The sequence below is a fragment of the Lutra lutra genome, chromosome 16, assembly GCF_902655055.1.
Source record: "Lutra lutra chromosome 16, mLutLut1.2, whole genome shotgun sequence".
Lineage (NCBI taxonomy): Eukaryota > Metazoa > Chordata > Mammalia > Carnivora > Mustelidae > Lutra > Lutra lutra.
The window spans coordinates 60,127,112-60,151,842 of record NC_062293.1 but is presented as its reverse complement, the minus strand read 5'-3'; the positions used below and the strand labels follow the sequence as shown (position 1 = coordinate 60,151,842).

Genomic DNA, 24,731 nt, shown 5'->3' with positions numbered 1-24,731 from the left:
TGTGTGAGTCAGTCTGCGGAGGGAGAACCTGGAGGACATTCAAGCCGGGTCACCGAGGGGCCCGTGATGTGCTTGGGAAGAAGCAGGAGGGGCCCGGAATGCGGAGCTCCCTCTTAGCCCTCGATCGGGGTCCCGTCGCCCCTTGCGTGGGACTGGGTCCAGCCAGGAGGGAGGCCCTGGAGGACACTGGAGGTCCACGGGCATCCCCTGCGGGTTCTGACAGGCAGACAAGGAAGGCAGAATCACGGCGGCTCCCAAAGCGAGCAGCCCCAGGCCCCCGACCGACAGGTCTGTGTGAGCAGCAGCCCCAGGTGGCTGCCAAGAAAGCAATTGTGTTCTCTGAATGCATTAGTAGGAGTTTAGTGTCAGATCAATGTGACTATCAGGTCCGCTGCACTCAGCACTTGTCAAGCTGCATCTGGGGTCCAGACGCCTCGAGGAACCCGCTGCTCAAATGCTTACCGGGGGTGGGGCCGGCGGCAGGTGGGGATCCAAAAACCCCGCACCTCCCCTTCGGGGTGACCATGGCCCTACCTTGGTGGCCCAGGGTCTGCCTCCCCTGGGAAAGCTCCAGAATCACCGGGGAGTTTCTGAAACAGGTGAGGACGCTTTCCATGTGCCCAGGTGGCCTTATTTTCGGGTAAGTCCGAACCTCACATCTATCTGTGATGCTGCTCCAGAAACCCCTGCGAACAAGTCAGAGGGTCTAGGGACTCGGCTGCCTCCGACCCAACCCCCGTGACCTTGGGATGGTTAATCCCATGCGTCCCCTCGAGAGCCTGCAGGGTGCTGACGGCCTCTGGGAGGGCGCTTCCGCTGCTGCTGGCCCCCTCCCACCCACAGGGGCCTGAACAGAACAAAAGATGGAAGAAAGAGGCGCTGACCCGGCTCTCGCCCCACCCATGAGCTGGGCTATCTTCTCGGGCTCCCTCCGCACTTGCGTGAGCCAACCCCTCATCACACACGACTCTGTAGTGAAATGACCACATGCGTGTCCGTGTGCATGTACAGGCACGTCACACTGCCCTGCCCCTCCGGAGACCCTGGACCGGCGGGACTTACTCTGCTATACAGATGGGGACACCGAGGCTCAGCCCACACGGCTCAGCCCCAGCCACCTCCGTGGAATGGCCGTTCCTCTGTTCCTCCCCAGACACACCGGTACCCAGCCCCCCAATGTCAGCTCCTAATGCCTGCTGCTCAGGACCCCAGCAGCCTGAGACACTTGTCACCTGTCCCCCAGGGACCTGGCCTGGCTGGATCCCAGCCCTACACGGAGGCCCCTTCCCACCGCCAGATTCCCTCCCGCCTTCCCGACTCTGTATCAGCTCCCCGTTGTGGCTGTAACAAAGTAGCACACACACTGTGGCTTGAAACCACACGTACAGTATCTCACAACCCTGCAAGTCGGAAGTCACGCGAACCGTGAGGCCATAAAGTCAGATGTGGGCAGAGCTGCACTCACTCCTTCAGAACCTTCTGGAGAGATCTGCTTCCTGGGCTCCTCTGCTTGGGCTCACTGCCGCTCGGCCCTGCTTCCTGCTGCCCACCTCCGCTGCGACCCAGCGACTCTGGGGTTCCTCTGGGCCCAGATGGACAATCCAGAGTCATCTCATCCTGAAATCCTTGACTTAGTCTTGTTGGCCATGTCACGTCACATATTCGGGGCTCCAGGATGAGCCCGCGGGCATCGGGGGCCGTTCTCCACCCTCCCCAGGATGCTCCCCAACCGCGCACGCTCGTTGCACGTCTACCGTGTGGCTGACAGGCAGAATGACCTGCAGCAGAAATCCAGATCGAAGTTCCAGAAGGAGACATACGGCACAAAACAGGTATGTCCAAACCTGAGTGTGCCCATGTGTGCTCACACGTCTGCACGCAGGCGCGCGCGCATGTGTGTGTGTGTGTTTGCGTGTGTTGCTGTGCGAGGGCGAGATGGCGGCCCCCAGGTGGGTGTCCTGCTCACAGCCTCACGTGAGCTGCTGCCCGGACCCCAGATTGGGAGTTCTGAGCTCGAGTGTCGGGTCAGCAGCTTTCCTCAACCCCAGACACTTGCCGGATTGGATTACTGTGGGCAGAGTCCGTTAAACACATGCAGGTCCCAGCCGTGATTTACTGGAAGAAAACAGGAGAGTTTTCCCTTCTGGGAAGGTATCGCTCTCAGCGTGCGAACTGCGGGGGCTTCTCAGGCGACCCCTCTCAGCCGGGGGCGTGTTGCTCGGAATCCCAGGGTCGGAGTCTCCGTGCTGACCGCAGCTGAGCCCAGGGCGGAGGCTGGAACGGCCGGACCATCCTGGCACCAGCCTCCAGCCCAGCCTGCTGCGGGGTCTGATGGACCCATGGCAGGGGTGAGGTGGGGCAATCTTGCAGGATGGCCACCCAGAGTGACAGGGCTGCTGGGGGAGGGAAGAGCATAGACACGGTGTCCTACATCCCTACAAGGGATGGGGACATAACTATCTGTTTCCAGACTGAGCCACCTTCAGTGTTATCAGGTCCTGCCCCCCAAGCATCCATTACGCAGCCCACTCCCGGCCCTGAAAGCAAGCAACCTTGCCTTTTGGATCCAGTGCAAGTGTGTGTCACCACTCCCTCTCCTGGGAGGTGGATCCTCTCCAGGGGGTCCTCTCCGTCACGGCTGCCCCTGTCCCCAGGCCTGGTGCACGAGACGTCACCACGCACAAGCGCGGACTGGTGTGCCCCCTGTTCCCTAACCCCCAGCTGACTCCAAGGGCCAGCAACCTCCTTAAAGGAAAAATCACCAACTCGCCCTGAATGGCTGCAAATCCTGACCCTGGGCCAGGACTTCAGAGCCTCGGAACTCTTGTACAGAAGCAAGTGTAACCCTACACGCTGACAAAGTTCTTCCATGTCCCAACCCTGTTACATCCCCACAACGACTCTGACAGGCAGACAGAACAGTAATTACCCTCCATGCCCCACAGAGAGACAGTCTCAGGGGGGCCAGGACACTTACACAAGGTCACCCCCCTGGCAAGGACCAGGAGGGAGATGAAAGCCCGGGTCTCCCCGTGTCCAGGAACATGAACCTGCTTTCTCCTTCCTGCCTCTGCTGCCCATTCAGAGGGTCGAGGTGAGGCTATGGGGTCCCCACCGCATTTCGGGGACTGCTTGAAGCCCGGGGTCAGGTCAGGTGCAGATCTGTGGCATGTTCTCTTAAAAAGGAATCACACTCAGTTCCCTGGGCAACATTAGCCCCTTGTCCTTCCTCATTATAAGGTCAAAACATCCAACATGATGAAAAAATTTGACACAGAGCAAAGGCTGCTTCCCATCTTCCCTGGACAGAAGCAGGGGGAGAGCGCCGCGCTCAGCACCACACCTCCGAGGAGAGTCTGGGTTCTGCCGCGTAAGTCCTGTGGCCTTGGGGAATCTCCCTGAACTCTGTGATTCATCCTCCAAACGGGCTCTCGCCCTAGCCTGAGCTCCCTGCTTCAGACCCGGGGTTTGAGCCTCTCACCCTCCCCACTCAGCCCTCCTAGGAAAGAGGAGACCACCCCCCCCAGAGTCCTCCCCTGGCCTTCCTGACCCGCCCTCCTTCAGCCCCCCAGCCCCAGCTCAAACCCAGTTATCAGGAGCCAAGACCAGGAGCACAGTTCAATGGAAGAATCAGCCCGAACAATTGTCTGGCCAAATTGACTTGTCAGTCACCTGCCCAGACAAGGCCCAGGAGGATCCCCTGATCTCCTCACAGGAAAGAGTGATTTGTAAGCTTTGAGGCCGGGAGGAAAAACACCCAGAAAGGCCCATCACGGCAAGAAAGGCTCAGGCTGGGTTTCCATAGCAATGCCAGGAGGAACGGGCGGGGCGGGGGGTTGCATGCTGCTGGCATGACTCAGACCCGCTCCATGCAGGACATCTGTCCCCCTCCCCACCTCTAGACATCAGGGAACCCTCCAGGGCCAATCCCTCTCCAGACCCTGAGTCTGTGAAGACATCCCCCTCTCCAGGATCTGTGATAGTTCGGGAGAGAAACCCTCAAATCTGGTTCATACAACACATTGGAAATGTGTATGATCACCTCATCTAGTCACTACCCTTCTTAAAGCCTCATCGTTAAAAACAGTCCTTCCACGTGTTGTTGTTGTAAGCGTAAATAATGGAACACGGTGCTTGACAGACGGGAACTTACCCTCCGTTGACACAGCCCTCCACAGTGTGCAGAGAGCTCCTGGGATCTGCCCTGACACCCCCATCTGGATGGTGGGGAGGTGGGCTTGGGGCCTCATGCTCTTCCTGGGGGCGGGAACTCCCCCAGTGCCTTGGGGCTCTCCATCAAGCAGATTTTTCACACTGTTGTTCAGACGTTTGGGGAAGCAAATTAATTCTGAAGGGGCAAACGTGAAACATTTGATTCAGGAGAAAAGAAGAAACATTGAACGAGTCCAGTGTGTTTGGTGGAGGAAGGATGTGGGGCCAGGGACAGATCCCGGCGCACAGGCTCTACCGGGCTGCACCCAGCGTGAGCAAAAGCGTGTGGGGGAGGCAGGCGTCGAAAGTAAAGTAGTAGCTGCGTCGTTCACCTGGTTTCCCTCTAGGTCGGACGCTGCCGAGCATTTACACTGGAAAATCCCATGAACTCTTCCAGGCGGTCTTATGCAACAGGTGCTTCCTCCAGTAGGATGCTTTAGGTTGCAAGTAATAATTTTTGTTTAAAAAAAAAAAAAAAGCTTTAAACACTAAGGGAACCTCCAGCCAAGAAGGTGCTGTAAGCTCACGCTCTGGGCTCTCCCTCTGATCCCAACACATGGCACCCATAGATAAAACATAAATAGCAAGAACAGAAAGGCCATTGCTACTTTCAAGAGCAAGATAAAGATCTCTCTGGACTAGAAGTGGTAGAAAAACAGAGAAAAGGCTGGCTGGGTGGCAGGTGTGCTGGGAACTCATCCTGCAGGATATCAGAGACTACAAATGCCACACATGAGGTAGAGGTTCTGATGTAGACTCACTGAGCCTGGTGCGGGGTTCTCTGGTGAAAAACAAACTGTAACGTGCCTCCACCCAGGTTGGGGTTCATCTGAAGCCCCAAGATTAGAAAGATGGGAGAACGAAGGAGCAGCCTTCCCACCAGGACCTGGGAAAACCAGCCCAGCTCTTGGATCTCCATCTTCCCCCACCTCCTCAAAGAATGGCCCCCTTAACTCCAGGGTGAGCCCAGGTCCCTGGTTGGGGCCTCAGTGGAGAAGAACGCAAGGGTGGAATGTGACGCAGGGGACAGAAGGGATCCCCACTCGACATAATCCCGAAAGCTGAAATGTGGGAGGAAGTCCAGTGCTAAGAGAAGCAGCCAACGCTGCCAGCACTCGGGAGGCTAATTCACTCCAGACCTACGCAGAGCAGCAGAGCAGCCAGAACACAACTGCTCTGAGTATTTGGAACCCACAGAGGGAAAGGGAGAAATAACAGGAACAGGAACAGCACGGGATTGTGAAACAAAAGCAAACAGAAAGGAAACAAGGTCAGGGGTATCTTTAAAAGAACAGGAGCCTGCTCGAAGTGCTGGACACAGGGTGGGTGGGCACTCACGTTAATGTTTTCGGTAGAAGGGATAAATACGAGAGGACAAAGTCAAAGACAGGATGAGCGCGTTGGATGGTGATGCTCTCACGCTGTCACAATGACTCAGAACACAGCTCCGAGAAATAAGAAAGAAAACTAGGAAAAAGCTGTCAAAAAAAAAAAAAAAAGACTGGCTCAAACACGTGTCTAACCTGATGCCCAGGAGAAAATAGAGAGGACTGTGAGGTAGCAATTTTCAAAGAGATAAGGGCGGCAGATCGTCCAGAATGGAGAAAAATATGGGTCTTCTCGTTAGACATCTGCAGAAGGCTGAATAAAGTGCACTTGTAAACCACAACTGAAAATGTGCCATGGGGGAACTAAAGAAAACGGGGCGCCTGGATGGCTTGGTCGCTTGAGCATTTGACTCAGTTTTGGCTCACTCGGGTCATGGTCTTGGGTCGTGAGACAGGGCTCTGTGCTCAGGGCGGTGTCTGCTTGAGATTCTCTCTCTCCCCTTCTCCCCCTGCTCTCGCTGTCTCTCTCTCTCTCAAATAAATAAATAAAGTCTTTTTTAAAAGGAATACATAGAATGTGACGTATAAAAACTACCAGTCATGGGAAGAAAAAAAGAAAGGCAGACAAATTAGCGACAAAAAGAAAACTACAAAACGACGGCAGACTTCTTAACACCACAGTGGAGGATGGAAGCCAATGGAGTCCTATCTCTGAAGGGCTGAGCAAAAGTAATGGTCTAGAAGGACATCCCCAAGCGTTCAAGATTGTGAGTGAAATCAAGACATTTTCCAACACAAGAAAAGTAAGTGTTTACCACCCAGGGAACATAACAACAAAAAGTACTACTAAAAAGCAGAAAAATGAAAGTCAAGAAAAACACAAACTAAGATGGTAGACATAATACTCCAGTAATCACCGAAAAGTGAATGTTGGTAGGTCAGACTCACCTGTTAAAGAACAGACTAACAGGCAATCGGGTTGGGTTTTTTTTAAAATTTGTACGCAAGTTGCTTACAAGTGACAGGGAAAATTTGAAATAAAGGGACCCAAAAAAGATACCTACCTGTAAACATCAAAAGAAAGCAAGTGGCGGGGGGGCTGGGTGGCTCAGTCGGTTGAGCATCCGACTCTTGGTTTCAGCTCAGGGTCATGATCTCAGGGTCATGAAATCAAGCCCCCAAGTCAGGCTCTGCCCTCATTGCAGAGTCTGTTTCAGCTTCTCTCTCCCTCCCTCTCCCCCTTGCTCACTCCCTCTCCCTCTAATAAATAAATACAAATCTTTAAAAAAAAAAAAAACTTCTTTCAAAAAAGAAAACAAACGTAGCAAAATGCTAACATGAGGCAAAATTTGAGGGATAGAGCAGTTGGAGAAATAAAGAGGAAAAACATAGTGATAAAGAACACAGGAGTGCCTGGGTGGCTCAGTGGGTTAAAGCCTCTGCCTTCGGCTCAGGTCATGGTCCCAGGGTCCTGGGATCAAGCCCCACATTGGGCTCTCTGCTCAGCAGGGAGCCTGCTTCACTCTCTCTGCCTGCCTCTCTGCCTGCTTGTGATCTCTGTCTCTCTCTGTGTGTCAAATAAATAAATAAAATCTTTAAAAAAAAAAAAAAAAGAACATCTCCACACCCTATCTTGAAATTTATAAAGTAAAACCTGAAAGAGTGACCAGGACCTACTGATCAATACCCAGTCACAGAAGAAGAGTTTCATGCACCCCCACCCAGAAACAAGCAGATCACGTGGACATAGGCAGTTTGAGCCACATTTCAAGGGAGTGATCTAGTAGGTATGTCTGGAAACATGCTCCCAAGAAACATGGAGTACTAATTCTTTCTGGGCACACCGAGCACATGGTAAAAGTTGACTGTGCACCAGGTCACAAAGATAATATTGACCAACTGGAAAGTATCTGTGTCCCACAGACCTACGTTCTCCAATTAAGGGGATCCTGTGAGCATTTAACAGTGAAAGTAGTTTGGAAAAGAAAAAAAAAAAAAAAGCTCCAGAAATAATAACATGGATCAAAAAGGAAATTCATGATGGAAATGCATGAAATACTTAGAAGCAAACTACAAAGAATCTGCTCCACGTCAGATCTGTGGGATGTGACAGAAGTCGTACCTAGAGGAAATCTGCACCAGCAATGCGCTTATTGAAAAACAGGAAAGATTAAAAGTGGATGAGTGTCGTGCCTCCCTGAAGGATCCAGGAGAAGAACATCAGGGTAGAAAAAAAGGAAGTAAGGAAAATATCCACAGAAATTAATGGAATGGCCAACATATTACAGAAGATTAAACCAAAACACGACTCTGGGATAAAAGTAATGAAACAGACAAGCCTCGAACCAGGAGAAAAGATACAATAAGGCTTGAAATCAACCCCCACCAAAAAAAAAAAAAAAAAAAAAAACAGCAAAGAAAAACGAAAAATACCTATAAATAACTTTAACACAATAAAGACATGGACAATTTTCTATAAAAGCACAAATTACAAGATCTGGGAAAGAAATAGAAAACTTGAGTAAACCAATTGTGTTCTACAAAGGTAACAGGGAGTCAGGAATCTTCCCCTTCCCCAAAACAGCAAAAGCCTGGCTACAGAAGCAAGCTTCTGATAGGTAATCCCTATTATTTTTCATAAGCTGTTTCACACGGTGTAGGATGGAGGAGAGGGGGTTGACCTACTCATTTTTTTTAACATTTTATCTATTTGTCAGGAGAGAGCACAAGCAGGGGGAGCAGCAGGCAGAGGGAGAAGCAGGCTCCCCTCCGCACAGAGAACCCATGCAGGACTCGATGCCTGGACCCTGGGTTCATGACCTGAGCTGAAACCAAGAGTCAGATGCTCAACCCACTGAGCCACTCAGGCCCCAGCACAGATTTACTTCAAATCCTAAATAAAATAGCAACAGATCCATTCCAGCTGTATATAAAAATACAACATGACCCAGTACCACTTATCCCAAGAATGCCAAGGTAGCTCCCTCCATGTTAAGAAATCTGTCTGTGTAATCAACATATTAGCAGATTAAGGGGAAAATGATCCTATCAAAAGATGAACAAAAAATGGGGCGCCTGGGTGGCTCAGTGGGTTAAGCCGCTGCCTTCGGCTCAGGTCATGATCTCAGAGTCCTGGGATCGAGCCCCGCATCGGGCTCTCTGCTCGGCAGGGAGCCTGCTTCCTCCTCTCTCTCTCTGCCTGCCTCTCTGCCTACTTGTGATCTCTCTGTCAAATAAATAAATAAAATCTTTAAAAAAAAAAAAAAAAGATGAACAAAATGCATTGTAACATTCAGCACTCCTTTGTGATCCAGAAAAAAGGAAGAAAACTCAATAAAATATAAATAGAATGCAATTTCCACAACCTAATAAGGCATACACACCAGAAACTTCCAGTAACTGCTACGCTTAAGGAAACTTTCGCTTCCTTCCCAGTTGAGTTACGGGGAAAGAACAAGGCGGACTGGTGTGGACAGCGATCTTCATAATTGTCCTGGGAGCTCAGTGATGTGAGAGAGAGCGTGGGGGTGGGAGGGATGAGAGAAAGTTCTGGAAACTAAGCTGTAAGTGAACATTTGTCATTTATTTCAAATGATACTCGTATCTGCATAGAAAAATACAACATAGATGCTCTTGAGGGAGGGAGGGAGGGAGGGAGAGAAGGAGTGACATGCAGTCTGGTCCTCTCTGGATCGGGCAGAATCAAGAGAATGTCACGATTTGTGACATGGCTCACGTCGCGGTTCCCTGGGACTCAGCCAGAGAGGGAGGGAAGGCCAAAGGGTCTGCTCACCGGACCTTACTGCCATGCCCCCAGAGTCCGGAAGAGCCGTTCTGTCCTCCTGATCCTGCTTGATTTAAAATGTTGATCGTTTTTTGTCATGGATATTTTGCATTAACTTAGGTTTTCAGATCTCGCACTCAAAGATCGTTTGTCTTGCGGCTGCGTTTTGGGGGGCTCCCTGAAAGTTTGCCCGTGTCGGACTCTCCTGACGCTTCCCCCCACCAGCCCAACCACCACCACCCCCAAAAAGGGGGTATCGAGCCTCATGGCTGAGAGGCTCCGGGTCCAGTAAGAGATCCTCTGCTTCCGAGCCTCCCACACATGTGTCACTGCCGTCCTTCAGGCAGACATGACGAGACAAAGCTGACAGCCTTCCTGTCTGAGTCTGAGGCAGTGGGAAGCCCCGTTGTGCCCTCCAGCATTTCCACACCAAATGCCAGGGGGCTGGTGTCTTTCACCTGCCGGGGCCAGTCCTATCTGCCATGGAGCCGAGCAGGCTTCCAGCTGTCTGATGCTGAAACCCGGCCCTCGCTGGAGTGGGGGGTCACAGCCCACGGGGCAACCAAACTCCCACCACCCGAAAAACAGCCACACTCACCCAGACCCACAGAGCCCTTGAGCCTGCCACCCCCTCCCCAGTCCTAGCCCAGGGAGCCGGTGTTGTAGGAGCCCCCCTTACGCTAAGCAGCGAGGACACCGTCTCAGAGGTCTGAGGCCAGCCACCTCCCACAGTGAGACCCAGGGAGCCTCTCACTGAACCTCCCTGGCATCCGCTGCCTTGTCTGCAGAGACGGGGTCAGACCCCTGCTCCTCGGCGCCATGAAAGGATGCGTTGGGGGTAATGGCTCTGTGGACCTGGCCCTGACCTTGACAAACACATCGTCCAAATGGTACTAGATAAGGACAGGTGATGTGGGCAGGAAATGAAATGGGCAGGGTTTCCTGGAGGGGCTCAAGAGCTGGACCTGGGGATGAGAGGGTCTCAGCCAGCAGACAGGGTGGGCGTCCTGGGTGAGATGGGCAGGAGAGCGGGGTGCGGCAGAGGGTATAGGTTGGCAGAGGGCGCAGAACAGTGGTCCCATGGGTGGCGGAGGGCCAGCAAGGGGCTTACTGTGCCTACCCAGAGCTAGAAGCACCCTGGGGAGTCACACATTTCCGGGGGAGCACGATGGGGTGAGCAGCCCTGGTGGCCACTGGAGGGGCCATCTGGATGTCCGCTTTCCAGCCATGCATCTTTTCCCTCCAAAGTGTGAGCTCCCCGAAGCAGGTGCTGGGGAGACCCACATCCTGGTCCCAGGGCCGCAGCAAACAGAGTCGGAGTTCCAGAAGGCGTGAAGCTCCCCTCTCTCCACCCCTCTCTCCCCAGAAGGATGAATCCACACCAAATGCGGGAAAGTTCACTCTCTCAGGGAGGAGGCAGGGTATGGTTGACTGGATATCAGGGTGCCAACTGGACGGACATCTCTTGGGACAGGATTTTCAGGGGGTCGAAAAGCTTCTTCCCTCCTGTTGGCCAGCCAGCCTCGGACAGCAAACCGTATCTCACAGCAGAGGGTTAAATTGTATGTCAACCCAGAGATCTGGTCCAGCAGCCTCCAGAGCTCCTCTGTGAGCGTGTCTGGACCAGATGAACACTTCAGCCGTGGACCGAGTTGGCAGGTGCCACCCCTGCCCGCAGCTGGGCCAGAATACCAGCAAAGGCTACTCCTCCCCCAGTAAGAAGGACCCCCCTCCCATCCCCGATTGCATTCGCGCTGGGGCTCCCTCTGAAACACGGCTCTTCCTGCATCTCAGGCCTTCAGACTTGGCCAGAAACTAACCCCTCAGCCTTCCTGGGTCTCCAGCTCACCGACTCAGCCCGCAGGTCCTGGGATCTGTCAGCCCCATAACCACACCAGCCATCCCTGATAACATATAGGCTGTGCATCCTGCTGTACGCACTCAGGCCGGGGCCGGCACCCAGACCAGGAAGGGCAGCAGGAGGACAGCCAGGAAATCCTCTCTCCTCTGCTACCAAGACCTGCTCCCCCTGCTGCTGGCTTCTCCTTGCATTGTAGCAACAAGAGTTACGGTTTGGGTTGGAGCATGAAGGGAGAAAACAGACAGCATGACCGCCCTCCTGGCCACGGGACTGAGGCTATCCAGGCCTCAGTAGCACAGAAGAAAGAAGTCGTCTGTGGGGGCAACTGACTGACTTGAATCCTGCCAGCTCCTTAAAACCGAGTTCTTTGCCTCTGTGGTTGGTGGCATTTTCCTAAATAACGCAACCGTATCTCTCACCCCACATGGTCCGTGTGCAGTGTGACGTGAAGTCGGCCATCCTCCTGGACTCTGGAATGTCCGAGGGCATGCGAAGGGACCCCTGGCTGCTAGGAAGGATGGAGCTTCTGCCTGGTTCCTACTGTTTGGGGAACATGTGATGAGGAGCCTCAAACCCACCCACACAGAGTGACCACATGGAGAAAAGCTGAGTCCCCGGCCAGCGGCCAGCGGCAACCACCAGACGTGTGATGTGAGGGCGTGAGCCTCTGCGTGGCCTTGGGCATTAGAAGGACAGAATGACATTCCCGGGTCCTCCTATCATACTGTCCTCTCACAGCCTCCAGCCTTGCTGGTCAGGCACCTGGAGAAGAGGAGGCATGAGGCGGAGAGGAGAGGATGCTATCTGTGAGGGAGAATGCTCTTTGCCTTCCTTAAGGGCCCCAAGGTCTCCCCATCCTTGTGGGACACAGGAGTCCCTGCCTGCCCCCAAAGAGATGGTCAGCTTGGTCAGACAAAGGTACTGGGATGGTCAGGAAGGTCTTTGTGTTCTAACCACAGTCCTCCATCGGCCAAGCCGAGCAGGACGGGAAGGGCTGGTGGCCTGTCCCCAAGGGCTCATGTGCAGGTGTGTGCCCAGAGCAGGGTCCAGGGGCCATGCACAGAGCTCCTCAGGGAAAGGAAACCGTCGCTGGAACCCCCAGGCAAGGACCAGAACAAGGACTGCAGCAGGCTGGAAGCCAGATCGTGCAGCATCACGGGCCTGTGGGCAGGTATGGGTTGCGAGCAGCCCATCTGTCTACACCTCTGGCAGCCCTACTCCATCCGGCAGGCTCGCATGGTCATGTCAGCGGCCGCGGTGAGGGCCCGTGGTCCACCAGCACCTGATGTGTGACAGTGCGGTCCCAAGAAGCACCAGGGGAGTGTCCAGTCCACACTGGACAGGGCACGACCGTGCTGGTGGGCTACCCCAACCCTTCCTGGCCCCTTCAGCCTCTGCAGGGCTCCACCCCAGGAACCACCTCACCGCTGCCCCCTGGCTTGGCTGGCTCGCTTGCGAGCAGCAAACCCAGCTGGCCAAGGTCATGCCTGCAGGAAGCCACTCAGCTCAGCCCCCAGCTCCCACACCGGAGCAGACGCTGGCCCATCAGACTTCGCTCACGGCCAGGCAGATTAAGAGCTGGCCCTTGGCAGCCCCAAATCGGACGCCCTCCCACTTGGCAAAGCAGGCAGGGTCCACGGAAGCCTTGGCAGGTACCAGGAAACAACCTGAGCGTGAGCCCATTGGGAAGACGCAGGGAGTCTGCTCACAAACCCGAATATCACTGTACGTCTGTGAGTCCTCCAACATCCCGCAGACAGACGGGACCCAGCTGGCCCATCGGGGGCCCACACTGGCTCATTCCACCAAAGCGGACGCTACACGGCTTCTCCCCAAGCCCCTTCGCCAATTCAGCTCAGACGCTTTGTAGTACCTACCATGTAGTCAGCCCACAGTGTCCAAGAAAAGACTATTTAGATGCCCTTTAATATGGGTCATTCTGTCTGTTCCTGCAGAAGCCCGGCTCCCAGAATAGCCCAGCCCAAGGTCTGCACCGAGGGTAAAGGTGGGTTGTCGCAGGCACCCAGCCACAGGCTGACGCAGCCCGAGCCGGAGCCCGCCGGGTCCAGGGGCAGCTGTGACAGGCAGGGAAGGCCACACCCCAGCCTCATGCCGCGTCTCGGAGTCAGGGAAGCTGGGGGCTGTGTCCGCTGAGCTCACCAGGAGCTCCGGCCCTCGGAATCCCCTTTCCTGCATGTTTCCAGCTTCGGGGTGGCCCCAGGAGAAACAGGCACGAGATGCGGGCGGCAGGATAAAGCACCAGCCATTACTCTCGGGAGGTCAGCGCAGGAACTCCACTCAAAACGTTGCAGCCGCCTCTTCGCCCGCGGGTGACGGGGTGGGGGGACACCCGACTGGCTTCCTACTGCGTCTCTTCCTTTGATTCGTCCGAGTCCCAGGCCAGGTGTGTGTTCAACTCTGCAGTAAAAGCGCTGGCTTCTCCCGCAGGCCCTCTGGTCAGTCCAGTCTGAGCGGACCTTCTCCTTTATGTAACAAGCAACATAAAGTAAGACAACAAGTGAGACAAAGGGAAATGTGATGAGTTGAAAAGTAACTCTGAAAACCGAAAGAATGTTTCCTTTATTCACAATGTAGCAGGTGCTTCGAAGGCTACAGGGAGCCACAAGTTTCTAAGTTTAACTTTATGAGTGCTTTTCTCCTAGAGCAGCCTAGGAGATCAGCCGTGTAATAAACCAAAGCCTGGTTTAAGCATTTGCCGGTTTCTGTGATGCAAATACTCCCACCAGGGGGCTAGTGTCACACTCCACCCAGGCAAAGTCACTGGACTTGGGAAGACGCCCATGGAGGAGCTTCCTTCGTGCACACACGGCGTATAAGACGTGAATAGAGTGCACACACATAATAAATAGACATAAATAGCCCCCAAAGCTTAAGTAATAACAAGACGTAGCAAAATCATTAGGAAGCAATGAGTTTTGAGCGTGTATCCCCTTTGTTACTCATGCAATTTGCGTAACATAAGTTTGTATCATTCAACTTTTCATAACGGCCGTGTTTCGCACCTGCATCACAAAATTCCTGCAAACGTCGGGATGAGCCCTCACACATCGGCACGAGCCAGCTATGGCGCGACAAGAATCTTACAGGAGGTCTGACACAGCTCCCACAACGGCACAAGGTCTGCTTCCTCTAACAGCCCCCCTTATCCTCCAAAACTCAGCCTGTTTCCACGTCTGTGGTTGAGCCCTGACTAACACAGAGATTAGGGGAGTTCATGAGGCTGAAGAGGGAGATGCTGGCGAACAGCACAGCAGGGTCCAGGAGCGGACCTTCTCCCAACACGGGAGGGACACACCCACCTTCCCAAGGGCTCCCGGATCGGACACACTCGCATGTCCCCGGGAATATGCACACCCTTCCCCCAGGCACGGGATGGGAGAATGCAGAACGGAGGCTGGACTGTGATTCCCAGCCCGGCAAAGAAGCGTTAGGGACGGAATGACCCAAGACAGGCTCTGAGGGGCTGTCCCAGCAGCAGAGCCACCCAGACCTCAGGCCATTGGGCCCCAGTGGACCACCGGGGTCTTGCAGCGAGTGTGGGAACACAGCCGTGGATCCTGGCAGCAACTAATCAAGACGGAAGGGCTGTCCTGTGTTAGCAACCCTTTGCTCGTTCATTTGTGCACACACTCTGCTTTCTGTGCCGAGCCTTGGGCGGGACTCTGAGGGCGCAGAGGTAAAAACAGATGCTTTTCCTGAACATGGTATGGTGCCCTGAACGGACTCTGGGACAGAAAAGGGCACCGTTAGGAAAACTGGTGAAGTCTGAGTTGTCTCTAGTTTAGTTCATGGTGCTGCGCCAATGCTACTTTCCTGGTTCTGACTAAAAGCACCCAGTTATGTGACAAATGAACACCAGGGAAAGTGGGGGGAGGGGATGCAGAGACTCTCCCTGTTACCTCTGCAACTTCTATGTTAAAAAAAAAGATTACCTTAAAATGAGAGGGATTTTTTTTTAAGATTTACTTATTTATGAGAGAGAGAGCAAGCAAGGGGAGGGGCAAAGGGGGAGAGGGAGAGAGAGAGAGAATCTCAAATAGGCCCCACACCCAGCACAGAGCCCAATCCAGGGATCGATCACACAACACTGAGATCACTCACGACCTGAGCCGAAACCAAAAGTCGGACACTTGACAGACTAAGCCACCCAGGCGCCCAGAAAATGAGTTTTATTTTTTTTAATATGAGAAAGTGGGGGGAGAAGAAGAAAGAAAACCCAGATGCATCCTTTCCACCAAGGCCAGGGCCAACCAGATGAGGGGCAGGCTGGAGCAAGGCACGGCTCGTCCTCTAGGAAGGAGCCTGAGGACTGAGCTATTTACCAGAATCTGGAGCAGAAACCACGTCCAGAGCCTGAAGACACTAGGGCCCCAGGCACAGAATGCTGTGACAGCAGGAGGCTTGAAGGCTAGGCTCATTCTTGGTGTCTCGGACGTGTAAGGCGTGCCCGGTTGGGAAGAATCCAAACTCTCCTGGGCAGTGAGATGTACATGTTGTCGCTTCTTCTCTATACAGGTGCATCCTTCTGGGAAAACTTGCCCGGCCCCACAGAAAACTACAAGGTGTCACCCATTGCCCCTCGGGGGAGAGCCACTGGACATTTTTCTGGCCATACGACAGGCTGCTCCTGCCCATCAATCAAGCAGCAGGAAATGAGGCTAAAAACCACCCCCAAGGGAAAGGAAGCTGCAGAGAGGCGGCCCACGCTAACGAGATGAAGAGTTGGTCTTGGCCCCATGCTTGGCTACAGCTGGCAGAACCCCATGTCCAGCCCAGCGTGTGACATGTGGCCAAAGGCACACGTGTGGACCAGGCACCTGTTGGCTCAGGAGTCCCCACGTGGAGCGCACAGAGCCAAGGGCCACACGAGGGAAGAGAACCCCCATCCCCGAGAACAGCGCGATCAGCCAGCCCAGGGACTCGAGCCAGTGAGTGCAGCATCTCAGACACAGGTGGGAGAACACGCTAGACCAGTCTTCAACAGCCGTCTGTGCTGACACCCAGCCCGCCTGCTGTCACATGGGCTGTGTTTCCCAGTTCCACCCGCACAAGCCCACAGAAATCGGACCAACCATTTTCGATGGAGAACAGCCTAAGGTTTTTGTAACCATCCAAAAGCTCCAAGAGATTTGCTGAGCTTTTTAAAAATACAGCAAGAGCTTCCTCTTCCTGTGCTGATTAGCGATGGCGGCCGTGAAGACCCTGAACCCCAAGGCCGAGGTGGCTCGAGCCCAGGCGGCGCTGGTGGTGAACATCAGCGCGGCCCGGGGCCTGCAGGATGTGCTGAGGACCAACTTGGGGCCCAAAGGCACCATGAAGATGCTCGTTTCGGGAGCTGGAGACATCAAGCTCTCTAAAGATGGCAATGTGCTGCTTCATGAAATGCAAATTCAGCACCCAACAGCCTCCTTAATAGCCAAAGTAGCGACAGCCCAGGATGACATAACTGGTGATGGTACCACTTCCAATGTCCTAATCATTGGCAAGCTACTGAAGCAGGCGGATCTCTACATTTCTGAAGGTCTTCATCCCAGAATAATAACAGAAGGATTTGAAGCTGCAAAGGAAAAAGCACTTCAGTTTTTGGAACAAGTCAAAGTAAGCAAAGAAATGGACAGGGAAACACTTATAGATGTGGCCAAAACATCTCTGCGTACTAAAGTGCATGCTGAACTTGCTGATGTCTTAACAGAGGCTGTGGTGGACGCCATTTTGGCCATTAAAAAACAGGATGAACCTATCGACCTCTTCATGGTTGAAATCATGGAGATGAAACATAAATCTGAAACTGATACAAGCTTAATCAGAGGTCTTATTTTGGACCATGGGGCACGGCATCCTGATATGAAAAAAAGAGTAGAAGATGCATACATCCTCACATGCAATGTGTCATTAGAATATGAAAAAACAGAGGTGAATTCTGGCTTTTTTTACAAGAGTGCGGAAGAGAGAGAGAAGCTTGTAAAGGCTGAAAGAAAATTCATTGAAGATAGAGTTAAAAATATAATAGAATTGAAAAAGAAAGTTTGTGGTGATTCAGATAAAGGATTCGTTGTTATTAATCAAAAGGGAATTGACCCCTTTTCCTTAGATGCTCTTGCAAAAGAAGGTATAGTAGCTCTGCGTAGAGCTAAAAGGAGAAATATGGAAAGGCTGACTCTTGCTTGTGGTGGAGTGGCTCTAAATTCCTTTGATGACCTAAGTCCTGATTGTTTGGGACATGCAGGACTTGTCTATGAATATACATTGGGAGAAGAGAAGTTCACTTTTATTGAGAAATGTAACAATCCTCGCTCTGTCACATTATTGATCAAAGGACCAAATAAGCACACACTCACACAAATCAAAGATGCAATAAGAGATGGCTTGAGGGCTGTTAAAAATGCTCTTGATGATGGCTGTGTAGTTCCAGGAGCAGGTGCAGTGGAAGTGGCAATGGCAGAAGCCTTGATTAAGTACAAGCCCAGTGTAAAGGGCAGGGCCCAGCTGGGAGTTCAAGCATTTGCTGATGCATTGCTCATTATTCCCAAGGTACTTGCTCAGAATTCTGGTTTTGACCTTCAGGAAACACTAGTTAAAGTTCAAGCAGAACATTCAAAATCAGGTCAATTTGTCGGTGTGGACCTGAACACAAGTGAGCCAATGGTAGCAGCCGAAGTAGGCATATGGGATAACTATTGTGTAAAGAAACAGCTGCTTCACTCCTGCACTGTGATTGCCACCAACATTCTCCTGGTTGATGAGATCATGCGAGCTGGAATGTCTTCTCTAAAAGGTTGAATTTGAAGCTTCCTTCATGTCATCCGAATCATGAAGACTATAGAGTGATCCTAAGAATATAGCAACAGAATTTTTGTCCAAGCTTCAAACAATTTTCAAGAGCATTTTCTTTTCCCATATGAAAAAAAACACTGACACTTAAATTCTGAAGTTCTGAAATTAGAGTATTTTTTTTAATTGCACTGCAGTGTACACCCATCAAGCAGGCCGTTTTTACCCAATGAGAAGGATGTTTGCTTTAGCTTCAGTGATACAAAAGTCCCATGTTAGTTAAGTATATGTTATCTACCTTGTTATTAAATGTAACTTGAAGAACAAAAAAAAAAAAAAATACAGCAAGCATCAGGGCTGGGGCAGGGGGGTGGAGGTCAACCACATTTTTATTTGCAAATATGAAGTATAATGAAATTCATATCCGCAGTTACAAAGCTGGACAGAGCACTGGTAGAAACTCAATTCAATTCATTTCCAAGTTTTCCCTGGTGCACTTTGCCTGGCTCCAGCTTATTCTGGGATATCCTAGAAAGACTTGCTCGGAGCTTTGAACCCAGACTTTAAAAGCATATTTGCCATCTTCAAAGCAGAGATGAGGGCATTTAGTTGGTGGCTGTGGCTTGGAGCTGGAAGACAAGACTGCAAGTAGGTAGAAGAAGAGAAACAGCTCGGGCTGCTTGCAGAATCCTTGGGGCTGGGTCCTCGCAGCCAACGAGAGACCCTTCCTGGACTCTCAGAAGCATCCTTTTCAGGGACAATTGTGCTCTCTCTGCACAGATAAGGAATCAGACGCCTGGTCTCCTTACTCTCTGTTACCCAGAAGTGTCAGTGAAAGTCACAAACTTTGAAGGTAATTGATGTGAAAGAACACAGAGCAGATGGTGCCCTCCCTGAGGAAGGAACTCCAAATCCTCTTCCCCTACACGCCCTCTGGTGTGTCCAAGGTCAGCCTCCCCGACATCTCAGAGTGGATCTGCCAACTCAAGCCCTGATGTCTGCCATGGGGACCCCTGCCATTAGTCCATGGGGACCACTGGGCCGTGGGGATGCCAGCCACTGCTTATCCTGCAAGAACAGGCTGGGGTGGGAGGAGGGGAGGGACGCCAGGAAAGAGACAGGAATCTTGGCATCAAACTGACCTGGGTTTACTTCTCAGCTCTCGCCCTGGCTAGCTGAGGGGGCTTGGGCAGCCTACGTGGCTTCTTGGGGCCTCAGTGTCTTCATCCCTGAAATGGGACAGAAACAGCAAGTACCTTGTGAGGATGTTAATGCATATAAAGTGCTTAACACAGGGTCCAGGTTTAGAAAACACTCACCAAGGGGGCACCTGGTTGGCTCAGTTGGCTAAGCGACTGCCTTCAGTTAAGATCATGATTCTGGAGTCCCGGGATCTCGTCCCGTATCGGGTTCCCAGCTCCATGGGGAATCTGCTTCTCCCTCTGACCTTCTCTGCTCTGATGCTCTCTCTCTCTCTCTCTCTCAAATAAATAAATAAAATCTTTAAAAAAAGAAAAAGAAAAAGAAAACCCTCACAAAAAAAAAAAAAAAAGATGAGCTGTTGGAAAGTGCACAGCATTTAGTTTTTAAATTCTCTCATTCCATTTTCTGTTCAAGCCTCACAACGTCTTTATGAGGAAGCTGAACAGATACGCTGGCCCCCAGCCTCAGACGGGGACCCCCATCAATCTTTCACCCGGGAACACACAGAATTAGTGACTAAAATCTGTGCGCGGCTGCTTTAAGTTCTGTGAGCACGGCTCTCCTGCTCAGATCCCCTCTTCCCCTCCCTATAGCCCAGAGCCTTCCCCCACCCCCACCCATCAGCAGCTGAAAGGGATCAGAAGAGATGAAATCCCCAGGTCCTCATCATTTAATTCACTTTAGGTGATATTAAAGAAAGCTTCTTGGAGGGATAAAATGGCACAGCCCTCTGCCACCATTCTCCTTGGGAAGGGTTTCCATGGAGAGAGCGCCTGTGTTTCCAGAAGGCCAGCCCCTGGCTCCCTCACCGGGAAGCTGCTCTGCACCACTAGAGCAGGAGAAATAAATCCGCTTCCAATCTGCTTCGCCGCAGTCCAGAGACCAAAAAGAACCTGCTGCTCCAGCCCCCCCGTGGAGGCTGTATGGGCATGTACTAGACAGGATTGAGTGTGTTTGGCAGGGGAGGCAGCAGAAAGGCAGCTGCTGTTGGCACTGAGGGGGTCTCGTGTGCTCCAGGGAAGCTGGTCCCATGAAGGGGAGTTCCTCTACCTGCACCAGCAGATGGAGAGTCCCTGCTGATTGGTGTTCAAAGAAAACCACTGCCATCCATCTCTGTTCCCTAATGAGGGATGGAGGTCTGGACGACTGTCTTCGTCAGCACCATGGAGAGCGGCCTGCACCCAGGCCTGTAGGAGCCCAACTGGGTTCTGGGCCTGGGGTTGGGTCAGGGAGGCTGGGTAGGGGGAGAGAGATAAGGGTGGGGACCAAGAGGGAGGGGGTAAGGGGAGGAGGAGGGGAGAGGAGGGAGAGAGGGAGGAGGAGGAAGGTGGGGAGGGAGGGGGAAGTGGGGCCTGAGAGGGGGACAGGGGCCAAGAGGGAGAAGGAGAGAGAGGGAGGGGGGAGGAGAGAGGGGCCAGAGAGAACAAGGGATAGAAACAGAATGAACAACAGAGAAACAGAGACAAAGATCTGGAGGCAGCAGAAGACAGAGGAGGGACGAAGACAGACAAACAGGCAGAGTCACCAAAGCAGACCAAGAGACATACATGGGGAAGGAGAGAGACAGAGGTAGGGACTCTGCTCCCCAGATCGTCACACACAGACATTCTTCACGGCATTCAGATGTGCCCGTATCACTACTCTCCTCTCTGAGGGCGTGTGCACAGCCATTCCACATCCCCTCGCCAGAATGAATCTGTTTATTGCATTCTCTCTCCCGTGAGAATGTAACCCAATCGGGGATAGAGATGTGTTCACACTTGTGCATCTAACTCCTGGAGGGAGACATCCAACCAGTATGATGTGCATGAACGTTGAAGGGATAAATTCTTCTTTCTGGAACCAGTGGTCAGTTGCTGCTCCAGCTCCAAGAGCCTGAAGCTAGAAGTTAAGCAAACAGTAACTGTGGCTCTGTCTGGGACCCCTGGGGATTAAAGGTCTTCCACAGACTGTATTTTATCATACAAGAGCACTGGGAGGGTCATTGAAGTCACGTGACAGAGAGGTCACAGCCTCTCCATCAAGCCATCACCCCCAGCAGGTACCACGGGCTGCTGCCCAGGTCTGCCTTCAGGCTCATTCTACCAGGCTCCCTGGCAGCTGACGGCTCTCAGCTGAGCTGCTTTCTTCAACTGCCCTTACCCAAAGAGAGCAGGCTTGTCCAAGGTCAACCCCTTCCTCTAGGGACAACTGCATCCAGTGACCGGTCAGGATGAGGTCCCTTACTTCATATCAGGATGGTATTAGTGGACATCCCCACTCCAGGGCACCCTGTGGGGGTTAGGTGTGGCTGACCATGGCTTACCTCCTGCGTCCACCCAACTAGGCTACTGATGAAAAGGACACGTCCTTATGGACTTGTGCATTCACAAATACATCGTAGAGTCATGTCCCAGGTAACCCGCCCCAGGGCACCATAATTACCCCCATGTCCCATCCCCTCTCCTGGCAGCAACGACAGGAGAGAGCTCTGCTTCAGACTGACCAAACGATGCCTCCATTTGGTGTCCTCCATCCAAAGGGACCAGTCCCCTCCCTCGAGGCCACACAAAACAAGCCAGTTCCCTCTGCCCACAGACAGCATCATCAGGGAGCTAGAGGAAAGGGAGCCTTTCACACCATATATGTGTATCAAGCCACACAATGGACACTTAAAATATCTTGCAAGTTTATTTATCAATCATATCTCAGTAAAGCCTAAGGAAAGAGAAGGGAGGGGCACCTGCATGGCTCAGATGGTTGAGCATCCGATTCTTGATTTCAGTTCAGGTCATGATCTCAAAGTCATGGTATCAACCCCTGTATCAGGCTCCGCACTCAGCAGGGGGTCTGCTTGGGGTTCTCTGTCTCCCTCTGACCCCTCCCTCTGTTAAAAAAAAAAAAAAGGTGGGGGCGAGAGCGAGAGAGTGAGAGAGAGAGAAGAGAGATGAAACTGGCCATCATGTCTCCCGAATGCCTCCAGCCACCCCCTCTAAGCCAACCGACCCTCGGCCTTCAATCATCCTGACACAGGGTACCCACATCGTGCTGCCCGGTCTCACAGGTTCCATAGCCCCATGGGCTGCCAGTTGCAGAAAGAGAAACTATGCCCCGAGTTGGGGTAACAGCCTCCCCCCAGCACAGCCACACAGCAGAGCAGACCCCTCATGTCCACACCCACGTGGAATGTCTCCACGTGAGTAACTTCTCCCGAGCTCCGAGCTCTCTCCTTTGGAAAATGGCAGACGTGGGCAGATCACCTCCCAGGCTGCGTGTACTCACTGCTCGTGACTCTTTCCATCAGAGACTTGTGTCTTTTGTTCTAAATGACAGTTTTTGGCCAGAGGAATCTGGCTGTCACATCTCCCTACCGTGGCAGCCAAGATTCTCACCAGCAGCAAGGACAAGCCTTTTTTTTTTTCCTGTCTCTGACTTTGGTCGGTTGCAAATCCAACAGATATTGCACCAGTGGGGGGATAAGAACACATTATGAAATAAGCTGTTGTCTTTGAGAGGGAAAAAAAAACCTCATCTTAATGGGCAAAACACATGTTACTATGACTACAGTTTTCCAAAGATTATGAGCAAGCCAAATGTCTCCCATTATTCATACAGAAAAGACAATGTTTTGCCATCAGCCAATGATGTGCCCACATGGAGACGCACCGCCTTCCGTCCGGGTGTGCGGAAGCGAGTGGCAGGTGCATGTCCTCCCCACCCCACCCCCAGCGGCGCCGTTGGGAGTGGCACGGAGGGCACGGAGCACTAGAGGGGACGGGGCATCCAGAATGCCACAGAAAACTTCTTCCTCTGAAGCCCAAGCTTCCTCAGCCCCGTGCAGTCTACCTCGGGGATCAGCGCTACACATCGGCACCACGTCCGTGCCATCGTCAGCGGCAAGCATCCTGCTTCGGCTAAGACAGGCTGGGAGAGGTGTCCGTCTCCGAGCGGATTTCCACCCTGCAGCCGGAGGGCTTCGGGGGAGCCTGACTGTGGAGGGCTGCGGGGGAAGGAGGGGCCCCTAACCGTGGAGAGCTGCTTCTAGAGGAAAACAGGGGGGTCTAGCCAGAGAGGAGGCGTCCAGGAGCCTGCATGGGCTGTGCTGGGTGGACACGGTGTCTGAGCCCTCCTTCCAGAGACCACGGGACAGACCAACCAATGGCCTCCTCAGTCTCTATGCCTCCTGCCTGGTGCACAGCCCAGAGTCCAGAGAGAGCGAGCATGGAGTCAACCCTGCGCTCAGGGGCTCACAGACTGGTCAGAACAAGAGAAGTATGGCCACACAGTCTGGAAACATCATGGAATGAGCCCTGGAGGGAGGTGGCTAATTGCAAAGTAGGAGCCCCCAGGCCAGAGGCAACACGGCTTGTTGGAGATCCCAAACCAGGAGACGTAGCATAAACTCTCAAACTTGTTATGGCAAATCAGGTCCAGACGCCCTGAGTCCACAACAGTGCAAAGGGGCATCAATGATCTAGAGACAGACCACAGCTGCCCGGCACAAGGACCCAGGGTCTCAAGCTCACACACGCCCCAGCTCTGCCCTCGTTCCCTGGGCATGGGTCTGGAGCCTTCTTCACCAGGAAGGAGCTGCTGTTTTAGCCCCCCAAGGGCGAGCAGGAGCTCTCCAGGCTGGGAGGTTAAGCTGTGTGGGAAGAAAAATCCCAGCCAGACAAGGACAGGGCCTGCAGATGCACGCGGGCATGGGATAGGCCTGGCGCTGGAGTGTGGCTCCCCAGGAGCCGTCCTGGTCCCGCCCGAGTGAGGGGTCGGAGGAGGAAGAGGTGGGTCACTCCGGGAACTTGCAACAAGGGGCCTCGTGTCTGAAGGAAGCCCGAGAAACGAGGCTGCCCAGGAAGGGGCAGGCCTGGCGAGCAGACCCGGACCCGAGGGCGGCCTGGCGCTCCAGCGGCCATGGCTGCAGGACAAAGCCCCCCAGGGCTCCGTGGGTCAGAAGCTCGGAGGGAGCCCAGCAAGGACCATCTGTCGGGGTCTCAGCTGCAGGTCTCACTGTGGCGGGAGCTGGACCTTTATTCACGTGCCCGGTGCCTGACACTGGCTCAGCCGGACCTCGGCCGAGCTGTTGGCCAGGACACTCCATTGTGGTCTCTCCATGCTCTCCACGTGGGCTCATGTGGGCTCCCTCGCAGCCCCACAGCCGGCCTCCGAGAGCATCTCTGGAGAGCAGGACCAAAGCACGTGGCACGGTGACACTCGTGTCCCGGGAACCACCCAGCATCGCCCAGCCACACTCCATTAGTCAAGACCGTCCCCAAGGTCTGCTGGGCTGCTGGGGACGAGGACGTGGGGTCCACGCGGGAGGTGGGATGTGAGGCATGGCAGATAAGCCTACACACATCCTAGGGGAATGCCCTCTGCCACCTTCCACTCTTCGGAAACCTCAGCATGACAGACCGCATCCCCCTGGCTTGTGCGTTCACCCCGAGAGCGTGGGGTATGCCGCTCAGGACCGGGTAGAGCATCAGCCCGTGGCCCTGGAGGCCGACAGGCAGCCACGGGAGAGTTTACAGCAACAGCGCTAAGTCTGAGCTGTGTTTTGGGAAGAAATCTG

General features: G+C 53.2%; 1 protein-coding gene across 1 annotated transcript; it reads left to right on the top strand.

The window, feature by feature from the left end:
- Positions 1 to 281: 281 nt before the first annotated feature.
- Positions 282 to 18,298, top strand: LOC125088016 (T-complex protein 1 subunit zeta-like). Its single transcript, XM_047708917.1, has 2 exons — positions 282 to 292; positions 16,366 to 18,298. Exon 2 carries the CDS (start codon positions 16,391 to 16,393, stop codon positions 17,984 to 17,986), a length of 1,596 nt encoding a protein of 531 aa, XP_047564873.1. The 5' UTR covers positions 282 to 292; positions 16,366 to 16,390; the 3' UTR covers positions 17,987 to 18,298.
- Positions 18,299 to 24,731: the final 6,433 nt, after the last annotated feature.

Bases quoted from the DNA above. Each gene is read 5' to 3' on its own strand.
- LOC125088016 (XM_047708917.1), top strand. From the start codon at position 16,391: ATGGCGGCCGTGAAGACCCTGAACCCCAAGGCCGAGGTGGCTCGAGCC.